This window comes from Monodon monoceros, unplaced genomic scaffold (assembly GCF_005190385.1).
Source record: "Monodon monoceros isolate NGI ecotype Baffin Bay Population unplaced genomic scaffold, NGI_Narwhal_1 Super_Scaffold_21, whole genome shotgun sequence".
In the NCBI taxonomy this organism is placed as follows: domain Eukaryota; kingdom Metazoa; phylum Chordata; class Mammalia; order Artiodactyla; family Monodontidae; genus Monodon; species Monodon monoceros.
In genome coordinates this window covers 89954434-89975401 of record NW_021703778.1, presented here as the reverse complement: position 1 = coordinate 89975401, position 20968 = coordinate 89954434, and the positions used below count along the sequence as shown (strand labels likewise).

Here is a 20968-nt window from a genome sequence, read left to right as displayed (position 1 = left end):
TCCTTCCTTCCTTCCTTCCTTCCTTCCTTCCTTCCTTCCTTCCTTCCATCCATCCATCCATCCATCCATCCATCCATCCAACATTTACTGACCATTTGTTATGTGCCAGGCCCTGTTCTGGGATATAAATATGAAAAGCCACAGTCTCTGCCTTCAGGGAGCTTATATTTCAAAAACGGCTTGACTTAGTTTACAGTGAAACAATGATAACATGAAATAGAAGAAAGTCATGAACAAAGGGAAAAGCCAAGTAATTGAAAGGAAGAGGAGGGGAATCATCACATCAGATAATGAAGGCTGAGAAAAGCTACACTCCTCAGCTGCCCTGGCTGGGGAGCCGGCGGGGGTGGGGGTGTCACACCTCGCTGTTGGCGGGGAGAAACCACCTGTTCATCACAAGAAAGACAAACCTTCTCTGGCCCTGAACTGTGGAAGTCACTTAGGCAATTGTATAAGGGGCCTCAAAGATCTAGTGAAAATGTCTTAATAGCAGTTTTGCCAACAAACGCAGAGAATTCCAGGTATGGCAGTTTTTATATGGACTCTACATGAAGTATTTCTGTTTGGACAATCCTAGAGGGCCAGAGAGGGGCCAGCCAGGTGTGCAGTTTTCTGGAGATGAGACAGGGAGGCTCTCAAGAGAAAGAGCTTTCACATTCCCCTCAGACCTGACTGTTCTAGACAGAAGTAATGGGACAGGGAGTTAAGAAAAAACAAAACTTTGTGCTACCATAAATATTACACTTCCATTGTAAAAAATTGGGGAAAAAACTAGTAAACAAAAATAAGAATCTTAAATCACTTATAATACCATCACCCAGCAATGACTTTTGCTAACATTTTTGGGCATACGTTTATAGCCATTTTTACAAACACACACACACTCTTTAACTGAAATAAGACCACACTATTTAATAACCTGCATTTTAAAGAAATAATATATCACAGCTTTCCATGGTATCAATTTTTATACAACCTTTAAAAATTTTTGTAAATTTGATTTAATTTTTAAATTGAAGTATGGTTGATTTACAATATTGTGTTAGTTTCAGGTATACAGCACATTGATTCAGTTTTATATAAAGTGATTTGGTTTTATATATACATATACTTTTTTTTTAAACGTCTTTATTGGAGTATAATTGCTTTACAATGGTGTATATATACATATACTTTTTCAGTTTCTTTTCCATTTTAGGTTATTACAAGATATGATATAGTTCCCTGTGCTATACAGTAAAAACCTGTTACCCAGCCATAGAAAGGAATGAAATATTGCTATTTGCAGCAACATGGATTGACCTCGAGATTATTATACTAAATGAAGTAAGTCAGACAGAGAAAGACAAATACCATATGATATCACTTATACGTGGAACCTAAAAAATAATACAAATGAACTTATTTGCAAAACAGAAACAGACTCAAGATACAGAAAACAAACTTATGATTACCAAAGTAGAAGAAGGGAGAGGGATAAATTAGGAGAATGGGATTAACAGATACACATTAATATATATAAAATAGATAAATAAACTTATTTTCAATAGCTACATGATATTGAACTGTATAGCTGGGCCTTTCCTCATTTACCCTGTCCATGTAATTGGAAGTTTAGGTCGTTTCCAATGGAGAATCAAAATTGTGGTCTCTAGGGTGTGCTGGCAGGGCAGACATTCTAGGCTGTTATTCTGAAGTGGAGCCCTGAGCTTTAGACGGTGGAGAGGACAGAGCGGAAAGCAAAACAGACTGACATATCTTGGAAAGGTGCCACCAACACTCTTCTCAGTAGCCAACTCTGTGACTGTCAAAGCAGGCTGGCCTGGGCTGCCACCTCGCACTCAGCCTGAGCTCAGTTCGGAGTGGTGGGGTAGCACAGGCCTGGTTTCTAAGGTACATTCCAGTTTTCATGTCCTCCATCCTCACTGACAGACCACAGTCACCTGCACGTGATCCCAACATCAGCACCAAACAATGCTGCTAACACTTTGGGGTCCTGCTGCCGGCACCTCAGTCAGCCAAGGGAACTGAGAAGAGAAAGCCTAGGAGGAGGAGAGCAGGCAGCCTACACAAAAATCCCAGTGCTGCTGGGGTAAACAAGTCTGGATTCCCCTGGGTGCATGAACACCTACCCTATTTCCTCATGAATGAGCCTGAGCTCTGGGCACACACAGAGCCTCTGTGTACGGCCAAGTGGACAAATGAGGGCGGTGCCCACCCAAACTTTCCACCCGCCTGCAGGGGACATGGATTCAGACGGCAAACCTCTGGAAAACTAGCCAGGGGAAATGGCCACATATTTGCAGGGGTGGACAGGAAGCAGCGGCAGCAGCCGTTCCCACCCCGGAGGGCACGCATGAAGTAAGCCCTACACTCTCATCCCTGTGGTACCCGCCTGCCCAGCCCTGGCCAGGGGGTTGGGGTCCAAGTTAAACCACACCATCCCTGTCCTCCACCAGGGTGGCTCCAAAGCTTTTTATTGGGATGAACACACACTGGAGAATTTAAAGAGCTACCCATCAACAACTGTATGTATGAAAGCCGCCAAGCGCGGGATCCTGGAATTCCCCCCCAAGAGACAAAGGTCAATCCCAGCCTAGCCTCTTCTGGGCTCTCCCTTGCCTGCTCACTCCCAGCCGGTACCAGAAGCTGTTTTTGAATCCACTTGGAGGGTCTGAGCAGATGGGGATGGCTCTGCCGCCCTCTGCTGGTGAAATGTTTTTTTATTTTATTTTAAGATTTTATTATTTTTTAACATCTTTATTGGAGTATAATTGCTTTACAATGGTGTGCTAGTTTCTGCTTTATAGCAAAGTGAATCAGTTATACATATACATATGTTCCCATATCTCTTCCCTCTTGTGTCTCCCTCCCTCCCACCCTCCCTATCCCACCCCTCCAGGCGGTCACAAAGCAGCGAGCTGATCTCCCTGTGCTATGCGGCTGCTTCCCACTAGCTATCTACCTTATGTTTGGTAGTGTATACATGTCCATGCCACTCTCTCACTTTGTCACACCTTACCCTTCCCCCTCCCCATATCCTCAAGTCCATTCCCTAGTAGGTCTGTGTCCCAGTTCTCCAAGGAGGACAACTGCATCAGCAATCAAGGTGGCCTTGCTAGCGTTCCCTCATTCTGCAGCACGGACACGTCAGCGCAGCAAAGCAGATTCCCTCCCCAGTGGGTGTAGGGCTGACACAGGCCCTGGGCAAAAGCCTGCAAAATACAATTGGCTCTTTGCTACGGTCAAGAGTCACCTTGACCAGCTTGGAGAACAGAGACTTAAAGCCGGCCCTGGTGAGCTCTCCGTGAGATCCTGGGATGTGCAAAGATCATAATCAAGTCATCTCCAAGCTTCTGCCCCTGCCGCTGTCCCAGACACAGTAAGGCTGAATGCCTGTGTTGGGGAAGATGTCAGATGCTCAACAGACTCAGGGATGTGGAGGCCTTGACCCACACCAGGAACCCCCAGAGCTCCCTGGGTGACAGCAAACTAGCTTGAAGTAGTGAGCACACCCTCTGGGCTCCAGGCCTGCCTTGCTCCCTGCGGGTTCCCTGAAAGGACTGGGGTGGTATGATCAGGGCCTGGCTGGCTTCCCAAGGAAGAATCCTCAGCCAGCTTCCAGGGGTTTGCTCCAAAAACCACTGGTCTATAAGCCCTGTGGGAGTCAGGCCTAGGTCAGGGTCTGAGAAACCCATTACCCTAGAGCCTGCTACGATATAAACATACACCAACTTATTAATTAACCTACTCAACACGTATTCACTGAGTACCTGCTACACCCCAGGGGCTGGGGATATGGCCGAGAACAGGACATGGGTCACTGGTTTCATGGAATTACAGCCTTCTATGGGAGACACTAAATAAGACACTGAGTAAATGAATTATACCAAAGCACAGAGACACTTATGTTGTAACAAGGAGCACAAGTCCCAACAAGGGGCTTTGCTGCCAAAACGTCACTGCCAGTTACAGTCATGGCAGCAAAACTGTAACCCAGAATGGACCTCTGTAGGGGCAAGGATTTTTATTTTTGCTGTTTGTTCAATGATTTATTCCAGGGGCCTAGAACAGCGCCTGGCCATAGTAGACTTAATTACTATTCTTAGGTGAACGCACAAATGAACACAGATGATGGTAGGACTGTGTGGATGGTAGGCACCCGGCAGGTAGGACCCCTGCTCCCAGTCCCAGGGCACCCAGGAGTCCAATAAAGGGGCCAAGGTGCCTGGTGCGGCGCCTAACCACAGGGTTCTCAGTGAAGGTTCAGGCCCTCCCTGTATTGCCCGGCTACATGGGCCAAGGCTGCTCCCGAGACCTGGGGTGAGGGACTGCCCCTGTGACCAGCTCTGAGAGGCCTGGATGCCCTCTGACCGGCCAGGCCCAGGCTAGCATGGTCAGGAGTAGCTCTGGTCACAGAGTTTGCTCCCTCCGTTCAGGAGCTCCCTGGAGACGGGCAGGGGAGGCCTGTCAGGGAGACTTCAGGTCTCGGGAGCCGCACCTTGTGGGTCGGGCATCAAGGGAGCCTCAGGAGGCCAATGAGCCACAGACGTCCCATCAGGCCATCGTGAGCACTGTGTATTTACTCACAGCTTTCACTTCAGTCAGGAAACCAATTTCCCTTCCAAAGTATCCGAAGGATGCCAGGAAACAGTTGTCCTTCAGTTTGGTCATGGGGCACAGGGCATAACCCAAGCTTGCGAAAGCAGAACCTGCTCAGGAAGAGGCCCCAGGAGCCCTCAAATTAGCCATCTTACGACCAGAAAAAAATCCAATTTATCCTCTGAGTACAGGAATATCAACTTTACTTCTAAAAAAAAAGTGTTTCTATGTTTTTTTTGTTTTTTTTTTTTTTTGCCATACGCGGGCCTCTCACTGTTGTGGTCTCTCCCGTTGCGGAGCACAGGCTCCGGACGCGCAGACTTAGTGGCCATGGCTCACGGGCCCAGCCACTCCGTGGCATGTGGGATCTTCCCGGACCGGGGCACGAACCCACGTCCCCTGCATCGGCAGGCAGACTCTCAACCACTGCGCCACCAGGGAAGCCCCTATGTATTTTTTTAAGCCGACTAAATCAAATTTGACTAGATTGTATATACCAGATGCATTCACCCTGATCCCAGGCATCACAGCAGTTAAGTGTAACCCATTCCTATTTCAGTGTGTACGTTATATACAGAGAGTTTACATTAACAAACCCCTTAGGATCGATGCTTCCCCTCCTGCAGCCTGATCTCGCCTCTGCACCTGTGCTTCCTCCTCCCTGACCCTCCCCCGCAAACCGATCCCCATCCCTACCCCAGGCAGGCTGGCAGCTCACAGGCCCAGAGTCTCCAGGGTGCAGCCAGTATGCTGTACGCTCTCTTTGGCCCATGTAGATTCCTTGAAATTCTGAGCCAAAATTTGAAAACCAGGGTACTTTACATACAAATCCAGATCTCCAGCTTCTCGTGAAATATCCAGGCCTGCACTCCCACGGGGCAGCAACCACTGGGCAGGATGGGGGCTCCCCACTGAGCGGGGAAGGGCACACGCTCCCCAATCTGCTCCCACCGTGTGCCCTGCAAGTCCTCACTCACTGCACTTGCAGAATTGTTTTCCTCCCAGTAGGGACGTGTTTCTCAGGACCCACATCTCTACCAAATGTGAGAAAACAAGAGGTGGTCGGAGGGGCACCGCAGTTTCCTTTGGCGTGGCCCGCCTGCCTCACTTGTTTGAGTTACTTTTGGCTGGTGGCTGCAGGCATCTGGATTGTGTTGCCTGCTTTCCAGAGAGGGCTGTGGCCTCCAGGGCAGATGGGTCCTTGCACCGGACAAGGAGATGGTCAGTCAGGCTCTCTGAGGAGCCAGGTGAGGCAGCCTCGCTCGGGAGGGCATGGTCAGTGTCAAAATCAAGGTCACCTAACACCATGGTGGGGAGGTGAACACACGGGTCAGGCCAGGGTGGCAGCACCCACTCGGGGTCACCTGGGGCTGCCCAGACACATGTCAGGGAGATTCTGAAATTAGGCCAAAGTCTGCCCGAAGCTGACCTTTAAGCAAACTCTTCAGTGAGCCCAGCCTGCTGTGTCTGGTGAACTCCCGCCGTGGCCACAGCCCGCCACGGCCTCTGACTGAGCCCGCAGCAGCGATGCTGCCCAAGCGCGTAATCCCACAGTGCAGGGCAGCGCGGGGGAGGGCCGGCTTCAGGAGGCCCCTGGAAGTGACCTCCAAGGTCACTCTCAGCTCTAATTCCCTTAAAGTTCTGGGATTCTAAAAAACAGGTGTCACTTCTGTGCCAAAACAACCCTGAACACAGCCTAAGGGAGCTGTTCATAGGATTTTTTTCAGGTGAGCTTAATTTACTTCTCGAAATGTCTCCCTTTTTGTTTAAATGTTTCAGGAAGCAAGCAATTTCTGCTTTATTCACAGGAGCCTATTATCATGTATTACTAGGAAGACGAATTTACCGTGTTCTCCTCCATTCTAAACCATGAAACCCAAATGTGTACCCAGCAACCAGCTGGACAAGCTGGCAGTGCCCCTCCATCCCCACTGGTGACATTGTGATGGGCCTCTGTACCTGCATTGCCTTGACCTCGGGGAAGTCCCCTGCAGAAATCTGGTATTCTCGCTGCAGCTGACTGTAGATTTCTGGCAACCTGCTGATAAGCTCTCTCTTCTTGTTTTCTTTTCCAAATACACTTGGCATCTCCTTCTTCAGGTGGCTGATGATGTAGGCATGTACCTGAAGGGGTATATGTCAGTGAGGACGGGCCATTTAGAAGTGCACCAGAGAAGGACAAACAAGAGGGCATCTTACATGCATCACAGCACATAACAGGCATCCCCGCAAAGTCATGGTGCTCAGGACAGGAGGAGGGCAAGGACCAGGGGGGAAGGTATGGGGGCACCCGAGTGGGAAAGACCTTGGTTCTGGTGATTAACCTCAGAAGACCTAAGAGAAAGTTTCACCAGGGCCAGTGCATGCAAGCACCAGCAAATGAAGCTGGAGGCTGATGGAAATGGCTGATCTGCATGGAAATCTGTGCCCGGTGAACAGTGAGATGAGAACACCCATAACCTCCCCATAAACAGTTTAGGCCCCAAGATCACTGAAGTCATTTCTGCACAAGACCAGCTGCCTAGGGCCAGGCCAGACAGCAGAAGCTCCGTCTGAGAGAGGGACCCCTGGTACATGAGGGGGGAGCCCCAGAAACCTTGGTCACCCAGGGGTAGCAGGCCTGGCGCTGTTACCCGAAGGGTGGTGAATCCTGCTGGGAGGGCTCTAGTTGGCTTTCGTCACTTCCTTCCCTAACATTTCCACCCTTCTACTGATTTCCAACTTTAGGATGTTAAGAAACGCTCATTACAAAAGTTCTCTTTATACAGCAGAAACTAACAAAACATTGTAAAGCAATTATACTCCAATAAAGATGTTTAAAAAAAAAGTTCTCTTTGTATACCTAGAGTTCTACAGAGTAATTTAGAAGTCAAGAAAATAACTAAAATAAGAAAAGATGAAAAACAGGGCAGTGATTACAAAAAGAAAATGACTGTGTAGCTATGGAAAATCCTATTAAAGAAAGCAGAGGTCTACTATAATCTTGTGGAAGAATGGAAATTGAATAAAGGGGGTAAGCAGAAACATCCCATGGCTCAACTGAGGGCCTCTGTGTATGGACATACACTGGGCACAGCCGAAGTGTTAGTTTCTGCTTTATAACAAAGTGAATAGTAAACTTATTTACTTTTCAAATTAAAACAGCTTAAAATATTTACATGATTCTTTAAGATAACCAGAGAAATCCAAGGTTTGGGAATCCTTTTATTTAGAACGATGGGCTTTTAACTGCATTCCTGAGGATATGATGAATAAGTGGTAAAACTAGTAAGACTGGTAATTTCCTTGCCTTGGTTAGTGAATGCCTGGCTTGGTTTGGATGAGGCTGGGGACGGCCCTGTGTAGGTCCAAAGGCCTTGGCGGGGCCGCCATATTCCATCGGGGAGAACCAGCTGTCACCAGCTGTCCTTGCATCATTTCCTTGGCCTCGGCTCTCCTGGATCCTCTGGACTGGGCCTGTGGACCCCTCTCTCTTCCGTGCTCTGGCCTGCCCTGCTCTGGAGCCCATCCCAGCTGAAGCAGGAAGTTCCACTACCTGCTCAGCTTCCCATCCACGAGGGCGTCTTTCCAAGACCCCTTCCCAGAGCCCAGGCCTGGGGCAGCTGCCAGGTCCCTGCAGAGCTCCCCAAGCCCCCTCCCCACCTATCAGTGTGGTACCTGGGAACTGCCAGGCCCCTGTGCAGGTAAGGCTGACTCCCCACCCAGCTCCTAGCTCCCCTGGGAATGGCACCCTGCTCTTGAACACCGCCTGGTCCCCAGGGGCCTGCTTTCCCTGGGCTGGGCTGCAGGTGATGTGCCCCCGCCACAGCCCTCCACTCATCGCCTGGCACCTGCTCCCTCATCCCTGCCCTCATGGTGCTCACCGCTGATGACTGAGGCTGCTGGATAATGGGCCAACCTTTGACGCCAGGCCTCCAGGGCCCTGACGTAACTGGGGCAGTTCCTGTGCCAGGTCTCAACTCCCTCCTCCTCCCACCTGCCTGGCTCTACCTGAGTCATGACCCTCAGGTGACCTGCTCATGCTGCAGGCTGCTCTCAGCCTCAACTACTGGCCTGTTTCGTGGAAGTCCCCTGTTGTACTGCCTCTGCATGGCTTCCCCCTCCTGCCCTTCCCTGGGCATCCTAAGACAATAACCCAGGGTCAGATTCTATGCATGGGCCCTACCTTTAAGAAGCTTATCAAGTTACAAGGTAAATTATAATCCTTAGAATCACAGAGTATTAAATCTGGAAGGGGCTCCCTATATCTGATTGAATTCCTGGTTCCAGGAAGTTCATATGACTTACTCAAGGTCACGCAACTAGTTAGGAGATGCCAAGCTGGCAGTAGCATTTAACTATCTTACTGCCTCATTCCCTATCTTATAGAATTAACTGCTTTTTGTGGGTATGAATTAAAAATCGTACTGAAGCTGCTGAAGTCTGGAATTCAAAGTGAACTATGTCCTATGGAACAACTTTGAGGTTTGGCTTCTGATTGTTCCTAACTCACAGGGAAGCTTTGGAAAGGTCACGTACTCTTCCCTCCCCATACATAAAAAATGGATACGTTATGGCACACACACTGCGAACACCAGGCACAATGTGGGAAAGACTGCAATCTTCTAGCGGGACGGTGTCTTGTGATTTTCTAAGGACTCTTGGTAAACAAGGGACAGCCTGGGTGGCTGAAATCCCCAGTCAACTTGAAAAGCTCGTGTCTGCCTTTATGTGTCAAAGATGTGTCTCCAAACAAACGCAGGACCCGGGGCCAGATCCGGCGATGGTCCAGGGAAGGAGGTAGAAACAGTCTGATCTTTTGTTCTTTATAATAAGAGAAAATTAACTGAGAGGAAGAGGAATAGGAAGGAGAAGATGGGGAGAAAGAGGAGGTGGGCAGGATGGGACTGCGTGTTTGAAGGCCGGGTCAGGCACTGCCACCGCTGCCCACGCGCTCGCTGAGCAACCCTGGGCAAGCTGTCTCCTCCCCAGCCTCGGCTTGCTCACCCACAACCTGGGGATTACAGCCCTTACCTCACAGGGCTGTGGTTATGAGAATCGAGAGAGAGCACAGATTTGAATGTACTTTGTCCTCTAGAAAGGGGACTAGAAATGTTGTTATTGACTAATGGCCAAAGACCTATAGCTGGAGGGGTAGTAACGCCAGAGGAGGCTTGTGGCTATTTAGTCCTTACTGAATAATGAATAAACTCTATATATTTAAATAGAACATGATGAATTTGAGTTCCAAGTTCTTCATTCACAAGTGAATGACACTGAACCCTGGGGAACGTTTGAACATTGTTGTCTTGTTCAATTCACTCTTTCCCTTATATAAAACTAGAAAAGCCCCAACTCATCAAATGGTGATGACCAAGGGTAAGTCAAATGGCTCAAAATGTCAATTTTTTTCTGGGCTAATAACTCAATGAGCAGAAAAAGATGTACTCCCCTTTAAACGAACAGGGATTTGTAGTTCACATTTACACTCTGACACAATCTCATTAACTGTGTCCATGACAAGTGTTTGTATCTCCAAGGCTGAGAAGCATGTACACAGAGTAATACTGGGAATTTCCACTGTGGGCTTGGAGGGCAACCCCCAGCAGCAAGTGCTGGAAGCTTGAGGTGCTCATGGACAATAGGAATGGAAATGCCCATGGAATTTGGATACTGGGGAGACGTGTGGGGGAAGTCAGGCTGGGATACATTGTTCTGCACTGGGCAACCTTAGAGTTGCCCAGGTTTAATATGACCTGATGGAGATCTGCATCTTTGCAGGCCCAGCTGGAAACGTGCAGAGAACATTTAACCTCTGGGGATCAGCACATTTTATATATATATAAATTTACTTTTATTTATTTATTTATGGTTGTGTTGGGTCTTCGTTGCTGTGTGCAGGCTTTCTCTAGTTGTGGTGAGTGGGGGCTTCTCTTGTTGCAGAGCACGGGCTCTAGGTGCATGGGCTTCAGCAGTTGTGGCGCACGGGCTTAGTTGTTCCGTGGCATGTGGCATCTTCCTGGACCAGGGATTGAACCTGTGTCCCTTGCATTGGCAGGCAGATTCTTAACCACTGCGCAACCAGGGAAGTCCCTGGGGGTCAGCACGTTTTAAAATTGGGTTTACTATGATACAAAAATTTCAGTTCCTAAACTAAAGACCCAGAAGATGAACCCATGGGGTGGTAAGAGTGTGAGGCTTCAAGATACAGCTGACTGGCTCCCACTTGGAGGTTTGTTATTCTGTTGAAATCAGAGCTGGCACCAACAGCACATATGATTCTGAAGAGCCTTAAAGGGCATGTGAGGGGGCCTACCCAGTCATCTGATGGTGGTCTTCAAAGAGACAGGCTCTCCTGGGTGGACACAAGTACTGACACACCCCCAGTAGCTTGGGGCTGCCAACTGAGCTATTTTTAAATGCCCCCTGGAGGACTAAGCATCAAAGGGATAGTCATCAGCCACTGTAGAATGATTTTTACATAACTTAGCCTGGGTCCATGTGGTGAATTTCAAAATGTCTAACTTCTCCCCAGAAGGAATAGGCGGTGCAGACAGACCAGAAAGCTGCCCCTGCACGCTACACATGACTAAGAGGAGAACACGCTTTGAAGACGAAACTAAATTGCACAGAACTATAGTAAACCCCCCAAATCAATGACCTCTCCTTTTCTTTCTCAGTTTTAGTTGTTCCTTCCTCAAATGTTGACTCATTTTTTACTGAATGAAGGTTTCCAAGTGGGTGGGAACCTTTCCTATCCTCGGGCAGCGTGCTTATAAAGGGTGGGGTCCTACAGTAAACTTGCCTTGCTATTTACCTTTGTGCATTTATCCCATAAACTACTATGATTTGGAGTTTGAACCTTATTTCTTTAACTTGGCTGTTTTAATTATAGCTGAATAAAACTAAATTCTTATTTTCTAAACTTATTTTGGGCTTTCCCTAAATAGGTTACTCTACAAAATCATGAAATGAAACTTGACTTAGCATCTTAGATTGTGACATCCTTCAAAGAAGGATGTCTACTGATATCATAAGATACAATCTTTGGGGCTAACCAAAAAACCCACTCTAAAGGTTTCCTGTTCCTTGAAATAGAGAGTTGGGAAAAAAAATATAAATAGAAAAAGCAGGAAAATCATTAAGTTTCAAGAGATCTTTAGTAAGAGTGCCATTTTTCATATTATTAAAATGTCATCTTGGGCTTCCTTGGTGGTGCAGTGGTTAAGAATCCGCCTGCCAATGCAGGGGACACGGGTTCAAGCCCTGGTCTGGAAAGATCCCACATGCCGTGGAGCAATTAAGCCTGTGCGCCACAACTACTGAGCCTGAGCTCTAGAGCCCTCGTGCCACAACTACTGAAGCCTGCGTGCCTAGAGCCTGTGCTCTGCAGCAAGAGAAGCCACTGCAATAAAAAGCCTGTGCACCGCAACCATGAGTAGCCCCCACTTGCAGCAACTAGAGAAAGCCCACACACAACAACGAAGACCCAACGCAGCCATAAATGAATGAATGAATGAATGAATGAATGAATGAATGAATGAATGTATGTCATCTTTATGATACCTCAAGTTTGACTACTGCAGAACCCGGCAGGACATTAACAACGCATTTCTGGCTTTATTTCTGGATGAGCCACAAATTCTACCTAATTATGGTGGTCTATAAATAGACACACTCCATACCCCAACTCAGATCTGTCACCTCTCAGGTGACATCTGAAAACTTATCCTTTGCATGCTTGCAAAATGACAGCTCGACAAACCTCTAAACTTTGTAGGGTTTACGTGGATGGATAATTTTATAGAATAAACAGAATGACAGATTAATGCAGAATGCAAGGGCATAATAATAAGGAGCAACCAGATGTTGTCTACTCTGGATTTCAGGTGAATGCCTTCCGGACCAGGGAGTCAGGCCCACTGGAGTTTGAATCTATATTTTGTAACTTCAGGCTGGGGAGCCTTGGGCAAGTTATGCCACCTTTTGGAGCTTCAGTTCCCTTTTGTGAGAAATGAAGAGAATGCCCAACTTTGTGCACTTACTGACAGGATCAGACCCTCAGGAAGGGTTGGCTTTACCAAAGAAAAACTGGATCAAGCGAGATGAAGGTGAATATATCAAAACCAAAGAGCATTTTTATGAAATAGAAACACTGCAAAGAGAAAAACTCAGGTGACTCCTTGTCCATTTCAGCAACAAGTTCACAAATGGAACATAAAACTGCAGATGGTGTATAAAGTGGATGGCATTGGTTAGTGGCCAAGGCCACTGTGCTGAGTTCGGCTTCTTCTCTGCCCAAGACTGTTTCCTGCCCCCCTTTGCAGTGTGGTGCTGCCCCAGGAACACACTGACACTGAGAAGCTCAGGCTGGAAACATTCGTACTTCAAACATTTTCCTTTATGAAAAGGAACAAGCCAGATACTATTCTTAGGGAAAAAAAGACAAGCTTTTTTCCTAGAAGTAAGCTCAGCAAGTTGACCGCCCCCTGCCCCTGCCCCCCGTCTCTACACAAGGGCTTTCATTATTCCCGGCGTCAGTACACAGCAGCATTCTGTGCCTCTTTAAACCCAGGCCATGCTGGCCCCTTCACAGGGCCCAACACTCAAGGATGGCAGCGAAGTCCCATGTGCTTGGCACCCGCAGTGAGCTCTCTGCTCTTTATTTATTTATATGACTAATGACAGCTGCATCTTTAGTCACTAGGCCCTCAGCACTGGTAAATTAAAAACGGCCATGGGCATTTAAAAATAGTTTAAAAGATCTTGAAATCTGCAAAGGCTATGACGTCACTTACCAGCCTTGGTTATAAAATCACGTTGGGTGCTACGTACACTGAAGGTAAAGTTCAGCTGAATCAGCTGGAGGAGAGAAAGACCACACGCTGGGGGGTGGGCGGTCACTAAATGGGCAAAAACGGACTTCCTGCCACCCGGGACGAGCAGGGGAGGGAAATCATGTCAGGAGAGCTATAAATCAGTGGATTTACAAGCCTTGCAGAACTGGAACAAAAGTGGCTGTAGTTTGGGAAGGAAGCAGATGGTACTGAGAAGAAAAGTTCAAATAGCAGTGACTCCCAGAGCACAGGTGACTGCAGATTAGCTGGGCCGCATGGGAGGAGGGCATGAGCATGCACTGGGTGGGCAGCTGAGCAGAGAGGAAAAGAGCAGAACCAGGGACTATGGGTGGGGCTGGGCCGCCAGGGAGGCGTCTCTTTTGACATAGGAGGGATGCTGCCCTGTGAGCATGCTGGCATAAGGGCGGCGATGACGAGCCACGAGGAGGGGTTGGACGGCTGGTCACCCGCCTGGAAGTCATCCTCCGTGGAGCCCTCCCCGCTCCCCATCCCGCCCCGGCGAGGCCCCCTCCTCAGAGCACAGTGTCCACACCCCAGTCACACCCAGCTCCCCATTCCGTAACGGGGGGTTCTGCACCCCCTCCTCCCCCAGACCAGGCTGCCCAGCCCTGGCCCAGGGATGCTGAGCAGCTGCTGACTGAGTGAGGCAAAGTGAGGAGAGTGTGGGGAGGGTCCCTTGCGGAGGCTGCCGCAGGGGGTCTCCGGCTTACCTTGGCCAGCCTTGCTCGCTTGATGAGGTCATTGAGCTTGCGCACCGCCGCCTTCTGAGGAAGGCTCTGGATGTCTCTGAACAGGTCCTGGGCCTCAGCCTCGAAGAGGCGGCGGTTGTCAGTGTTCTGCAGGGGCTGCGCCCAGAAGGAGCCGATGTAGACGCGCAGCACCTCGGGAGTGTTGATGACCTTGCCCAGGGACCACATGAGGGCCCCGTAGACGCGCATCAACTGCTGCGTGTCCACCTGGTCAGCCTTGTTCAGCACCACGCGGATCTTGTCGTCCTGGCCCCGGAAGGCCTTGATGGCCTCCGAGAACTCGTCTGAGATGTCCAGTTTGTGCGCATCGAAGAGCAGGATGATCCTGTCCACCCGCTCAGCAAACCACTGCAGGACCTGGCAGAAGTCATACCCTGTGGGGAGGGAAGGGCACATCAGTGCAGGCGGTTGCTGCGGGGGACACGCCTGCCGGGAGGGCTTGGAACCACCTGGGTCTCCGGCAGCTGCCGAGGAGAGCGCCCCGTCTCCAAGCTGGAGGCAGGGGAGGCCTCATGACCTGAAAATCATTTCAAATGGGGCCCTCTGGGCTGGATGCATCGAGTTAATGCTGGGGACCCTGGGAGCCCTTCCATGGGACGAAATAGGGGATATAGAGGGGCTCGTGGTCACTCTGATTGGGCAATGCTTACTTCCATACGTGTAATTCCATTTAGTCCCCCAGGAGTCTCTTGTTTCACCTAGTACAGTCTTTTGGCTCAATGGCAAAACTGATCAATGGCTCTGTAAAAAAATGCAGGCCATGGGTCAAAAGCTCTTAATTTCTGTCAAAGTCTCACCTTTCTGAAAGTTCCAGAACTGGAGAAGGAAGAAAACCTAGAGGCCACTTGGAGTCCCATGGCGTGTCCAGGAAGTACCACAAAAGAGAAATCGCCTTCTAAGTTTTTAAGAGTGTTAAGGAGATCAAAGGTTGGCCTGGCCAAAACTGTGACCTATATTTATCATTTGGACTATTTTTATCCTAAGTATGTTGTAAATATTTTAAAAATTGTGTCTCACAGCCATTCCGAGAAATGGTCTCTTGCCAATTTCTTTCTAAAAACGAGCAGGCCCATGACAATTCTGTTTGGTTCACTTTGGCCACGTACCAATACACTCCAAATCATGCAGCTAAATCAACACTCCTCTGCGCTTGTGGTCAAGATTTTCAGGCATTTCTCCAGGGAGGCAAGTCCCACGAGAAGCAAACAAGAGGGGCCAGTTCCACAGGTTTATTTTTATTCTGTCTGATTAGCTCTGGAATCGGAGCCTCAGTGCAGCCCAATCAGAACCCAGATGGGATTCTTCCTGACCCTACTTTAGTGCTCTTGGCTCTTTTTTAGATTCTGAAAACTTCCAAACACATATACACATATAACAGTCTAGAGAATAATGTGATGAAGGCTGATATACCCACCTTGTACCTTTAAGAAATGTTGACACTTGGTCTTGTTTGCTTCACATACTTAAGAAAATGGAAGTCTAGTATATGTATACAACAAAATACCACATAGCAGTGCGAATGAACTAGATCTTCACTTGTCAGCACAGGTAAATCTCTCACAAATTGGTGAGTAAAAAATCAGCTTCAAAAGGACATGTACAGTTTGAGAACATTCACTTACAATGTAAAAAACAAAGCACCACTCAACAGCCTATGGATATATACTACAGCACAGAAAAAAATAAGTTACACCAGTTTTGGGATTCTGGTTGACTCTGGGGATGGAGGGAGTGAGGCATCTAAGGTAGATGACAAAGTGTCTAAAGGAGAATGAGCTATTAGGCAGAAATAAAGGGGGTCCGTGGACTAAAGTTTCCATGAATTGAAGAACAGGTGTAAGGGGAGTAGGTGGACAAGCAAACTGGATTCAGACACATTTAAATAAAGAAAACATTCAGAAGTGCTGAAGCCCTCTGTGCATCCCTCCCTAAGCCCTAGCCTCAACCTCTTCTCCAGAGCCCCCAAACGCGGGGCTTTATGTCATCACACATGTGCGTATGCTGCCAGCTCAGGCTTTTCACTTCTCTTTCTCTCTGCATCACTCCCTGACTCCACTGGGGACAAGGAGGACAAAGGTAGTTCCCGGAACGTGGGCCAGAGTTTATTTTCATTGCTGTCAGTAGCCAGTTTAGATCAGAGGAAAATCAAAGACCTATTGAACGGGTCACAGAGTAGTATGTGGATATACAGAGTCAAGATTCCACTCGAGTTCTGTCCCTCTGAGGCTAGAACAAACCTCCTCCTAAGGTAACACAGGTTCTGTCATTCGAAGCTGACTTGTGTGCCAGAGAGCCCGGATCCCAGGTAGCAGATCCTCAGCAGATGAAAGATGGTGCTGTTCCCTGGGCACCGGGAGGGCATTTCGGAACCACCCACTGAGGGCCCTGCTTGTCGATTTACTTTTCCAATAGGGATGATCGACTTATCTCTCTGACCCAAATCCTCTCTCACTTGGTAACTGAAGGTTCACAAACAGATGAAAGAAAAGGCTGTGTCCAGAGTGCACACTGGAGAGGACACGAGTTGTATTTCGCTGAACGCCCTTCCTGTCCGGTGGGGGTTGCGGGAGGGTCCCTCGGGGGCCACAGACGCTGAAGGCGTGGCAGACAGACTTTTGCCCCACTCGTTAGCAGGTTGGGGTACAGGTAGGTGATCTAGAATCAGACAATCATCTCCTACCAGAGGGTGGCGTTGAATCTTGAGGGAATGATGCAAAGACACAGGGAACATGAGAATTTATTTCTGGCAGAGGTGGCTGAGTTTAGACAGTGATGGTAGCTTCCTAACCTAGTTTTTGAGCCCAGCTCTCCAACTTTCCCATCAATTCTGCGAACAGCCTGATTTTCTGAAAAATTCCTTTTCTGCTTAAGTTAATCAGAATCAGCTTCTTTGGTTTGCTACCAAGGACCATGACTGGTAAATAATCTATCCCCACATTTGAATATTTCCAAACTCTAGATGCTCTTACAATCAGTGCCAAAAGAAACTTGCCACTCCAATAGCTGTCACCTCCCCCATGTGCGTGCACCGTGCAAATCTAGCCATGCAGACACGTCTCTCCTCCTCCAAGGGCCACCTGGGTTCAGCAGTTGGCCTCAACAGTACCTCATGTGTTTAAACTTTAACTTAAATTTGGGTTCCTAATAGTTATTTTTAAAAAGACTTCATTCTAAGGCTTCAGTGAAATAAAAAGTTACTGGAAACGGAACGGCCAGATGTAAGTTTAATATAAGTGAAGCCAGTACTCATCTCGGGAGGAATGGCTGCATGTCCGTATTCTTCTGTTTTAAAGTAATGTTGAAAGCTTAATAAGATTAAGTAGTATAGGGAAGTAGAACTGTTTTGTTTGTCATCAAGCAGGTGTAAAAGGATTGCTTGTTACACATTAGGCAACACAATCAAAGGTGAAAAAAATCACCAAGTGTCTCAGAAGAAAGCAAAGAATTATCAAAGCCAGGAGAGGTTGGTCTGCTCAATTTTTTCCCCACATACAGTTGTTGTTATTGTTATTATTTTATCATTTTTAAGTGTACAGTTTAGTGGCATTAAGTGCATTCATATTGTTGTGGAACTATCACCATCATCCATCTCCAGAACGCTTTTCGTCTTCCCAAACTGAAACTGTACCCGCCAAACAATGTGTCCATCCCCTCCTCCCCCAGCCCCTGGCAACCACTATTCTATTTTATGCCTTTATGAATTTGACTGCCCTAAATACATCATATAAGTGGAATCATACAGTACTTGTCTTTTTGTGACTGATTGATTTCACTTAACATAATGTCCTCAAGGTTCATCCATGTTATAGCATGTATCAGAATTTCCTTCCATTTTAAGGCTGAATAGGTCTTCTCAATTCTTATACCTTCATGATATGAGAAAGGCACCAAATATCTACCAAAAACTTCCAGCTGATTTTTTTAAAAAATTATTTATTTATTTATTTAGTTTTGGCTGTGTTGGGTCTTCGTTGCTGTGCGCGGGCTTTCTCTAGTTGCGGTGAGCGGGGGCTACTCTTCGTTGCAGTGCGCGGGCTTCTCATTGCGGTGGCTTCTGTTGTTGCGGAGCACGGGCTCTAGGTGCGCGGGCTTCAGTAGTTGTGGCTCGCGGGCTCTAGAGCGCAGGCTCAGTAGCTGTGGCACATGTGCTTAGCTGCTCCGCGGCATGTGGGATCTTCCCGGACCAGGGAATGAACCTGTGTCCCCTGCATTGGCAGGCAGATTCTTATCCACTGTGGCCCCAGGGAAGCCTGTTCCAGCTGATTTTAAAGAAAGGATCTAGTTTAATGATATGTTATTTAGTTTGCCTGCTGAAGGAAAATTATTCAAAAGGACCTAGAGACCACTGATTCTCAAAGCCTGGTCTTGCATCAGAATCAAGTATGGGATTTGTTAAAATTTAGACTCCTAGCCTCTCCCTAGAACCATGGAGTCAGAATCCCTGGGGCTGGGCTTGGTGACTTGCATTTTATTTTACTTTATTATTACTTTTTAGAGTATACAGATTTAATTTTATTTTTGGCTAAATGAGAGCTCTTTACAAAGCCTCTACAACACATTTATACATTATTCTCGCTTTAGTAAGCATAGGATGGTGAATGAAACTGAAGCCTGCAATGATTTATGGTTTCCACTGAGGACTGGTCATCATTCTGAATAGAAAAGATTATATTTTAGGCACAAGGGAAATGAACTATGTAGTAACTTCAAAATATAATATTAGAAATATTTATGCATGCAGTTCTTCAGTAAACTTAAGAGTTTGCTTTCTTGTCCTCTGGCACTTTTATTTCAAAGTAGAGAAGGGTGACCGGCATTTTATAAGCTCTTCAGACAATTGTAATGCCCAGTAAAGTTTGAGGATCACTGCCTTAGAATGAAGACCAAGGCATATGGGATGGCAAAGATGTGTCTGTGTTATTGCTGGTCGGTAACACAAAACACATTTAAAATAGTTTCCTTTTATTCTAAAAAGTTACCAATACGTGGTTAGATGGTACAGCACAGAACTGAGGAAACACAGAATTTAAATCTGCTTATTTGAAGACGGATTTTAAAATTCATGAAAGCTCTGCCATCTTTGCTCACGCTGGGCCTAGGCCCTGGCAAGCCCTCCTCCTCTGGCTTAGGACCTAGAAATCTAGCCCAAATCCTCGTCATTCTTCAAAACACCTGGGGGAAACTTGAGTGACATGTTACTTAACTTCCGTAACCTCCAATTTTCTCATCTGTAAAACCAGGTTGTTGAATGACTGCATAAGAAAATGCCTTTAGGGCTTCCCTGGTGGCGCAGTGGTTGAGAGTCCGCCTGCCGATGCAGGGGACAGGGGTTCGTGCCCGGGTCCGGGAAGATCCCACATGCCGCGGAGCGGCTGGGCCCGTGAGTCATGGCCGCTGAGCCTGCGCGTCCGGAGCCTGTGCTCCGCAACGGGAGAGGCCACAACAGTGAGGGGCCTGTGTACCGCAAAAAAAAAAGAAAATGCTTTTAACATGCTCAGCACAATGCTGAGACTTAGTAAATTTTCAATAAATATAAACTTTCATTATTAATTCTGCCCCCCTCCCTCACAAAGGTGGACTCAGTTACTCCCTCTTCTGAGCTCCCAGAGTCCTTTGCTTATTCTCCTACTAAACAACTTTACACAGTGGATTATAATCCAATGGATATACAGGGCTCTCTCATTAGATCATAAATTCTTTAACCGCAGGGACCACATCTTCCTCATGGCGGCACAAGACAGTGATTATCATTGTGGGCTTTGGACTCAGGCTGCCTGGGATCTAATCTATCTCCATCACTTACTAATTCTGTGACCTTGGGCATGTTACTTAACCTCTCTGTGCCTCATTTCCTCATCTGTAAAATGGGGCTAATAATAGTATCCATATACTTCATGGGGCTGTGGAGTTAATGTATGTGAAGCATTTAGAATCATCTTGGTACCTAGAAAGCTCTCCAAGATGTTATCTACTGGTTATTTAAAAAATCCTCGTATCTAGTCCCCAGTGCATGGCGGGGGCACAATAAATATTTGTTGAAGGATGCCTGGCTGGGGTGAGGTATAGTCTGCAGTCATAGAGAAAACAAAATTAATTAGGGTAAAGGTGACAATGCAATGATGCTTGAGCCAAGTGAGAGAATCAGTGCTCAAAAAATAGCTAATAGAATATACCTACCAAGCACAAACCATTCATATTTTACGAATAGAGCTAGTGGCCTTTCTTTCCTTGCTTGTGAGACGGAGGGAGTTCTACCAGCTGGTCTTAAAGACCCTGGGTTATTCCTGAAACAGAGCAATGGTTTCAACCACAGGATTCCCCTCTGGCTTAGGAAAGGCCTGTGCACACCTGCGCTGGCTGGGACAGCTCGGGGCAAACATTCTCGTACTCAACGGGCAGAGAGCAATGAAGTGCCCCAGAGGTTCTGTTACAGAGGGCGGTCAGAGCCCTGTCACCGCTACAGTCAGCCACACTATGCTAAGTAGGTCTGTGACGAAGCTACCACTTAAAACAACATGGAAAACCAGTGGCCCTCCCTCAGATTGAACGTACCCTTGGCTGCTGTCTTTTTGGCCTACATAGTGTCCTTACATTTTGAGCTGACTGTCTTTGGTCTGGACAGCACTGTCCACCTGGTGCCTACTTCTGAGTGGAAACACTACAGCTGACTCAGCCTTAGAAACCCAACTGTGCCCTCCAGCCCTCCTGGGCTCCCGCAGCGTGCCCCTAGACACCCAGAGAACTGTACTCCATTAGTTCACAGGTGTCTCTCAACTGGGC

At 47.6% G+C, this 20968-nt stretch overlaps 1 protein-coding gene across 1 annotated transcript in view; it reads right to left on the bottom strand.

The window, feature by feature from the left end:
• The window catches only part of EHD4 (EH domain containing 4), an 89510-nt gene that overhangs the window by 1935 nt on the left and 66607 nt on the right, over positions 1-20968 (bottom strand). The window contains exons 4-5 of the mRNA XM_029237632.1: positions 14150-14562; positions 6562-6726 (exon numbers count right to left, since the gene is read on the bottom strand). Coding sequence (XP_029093465.1) covers positions 6562-6726; positions 14150-14562 — 578 coding nt within the window. The remainder of the gene's footprint in view (positions 1-6561; positions 6727-14149; positions 14563-20968) is intronic.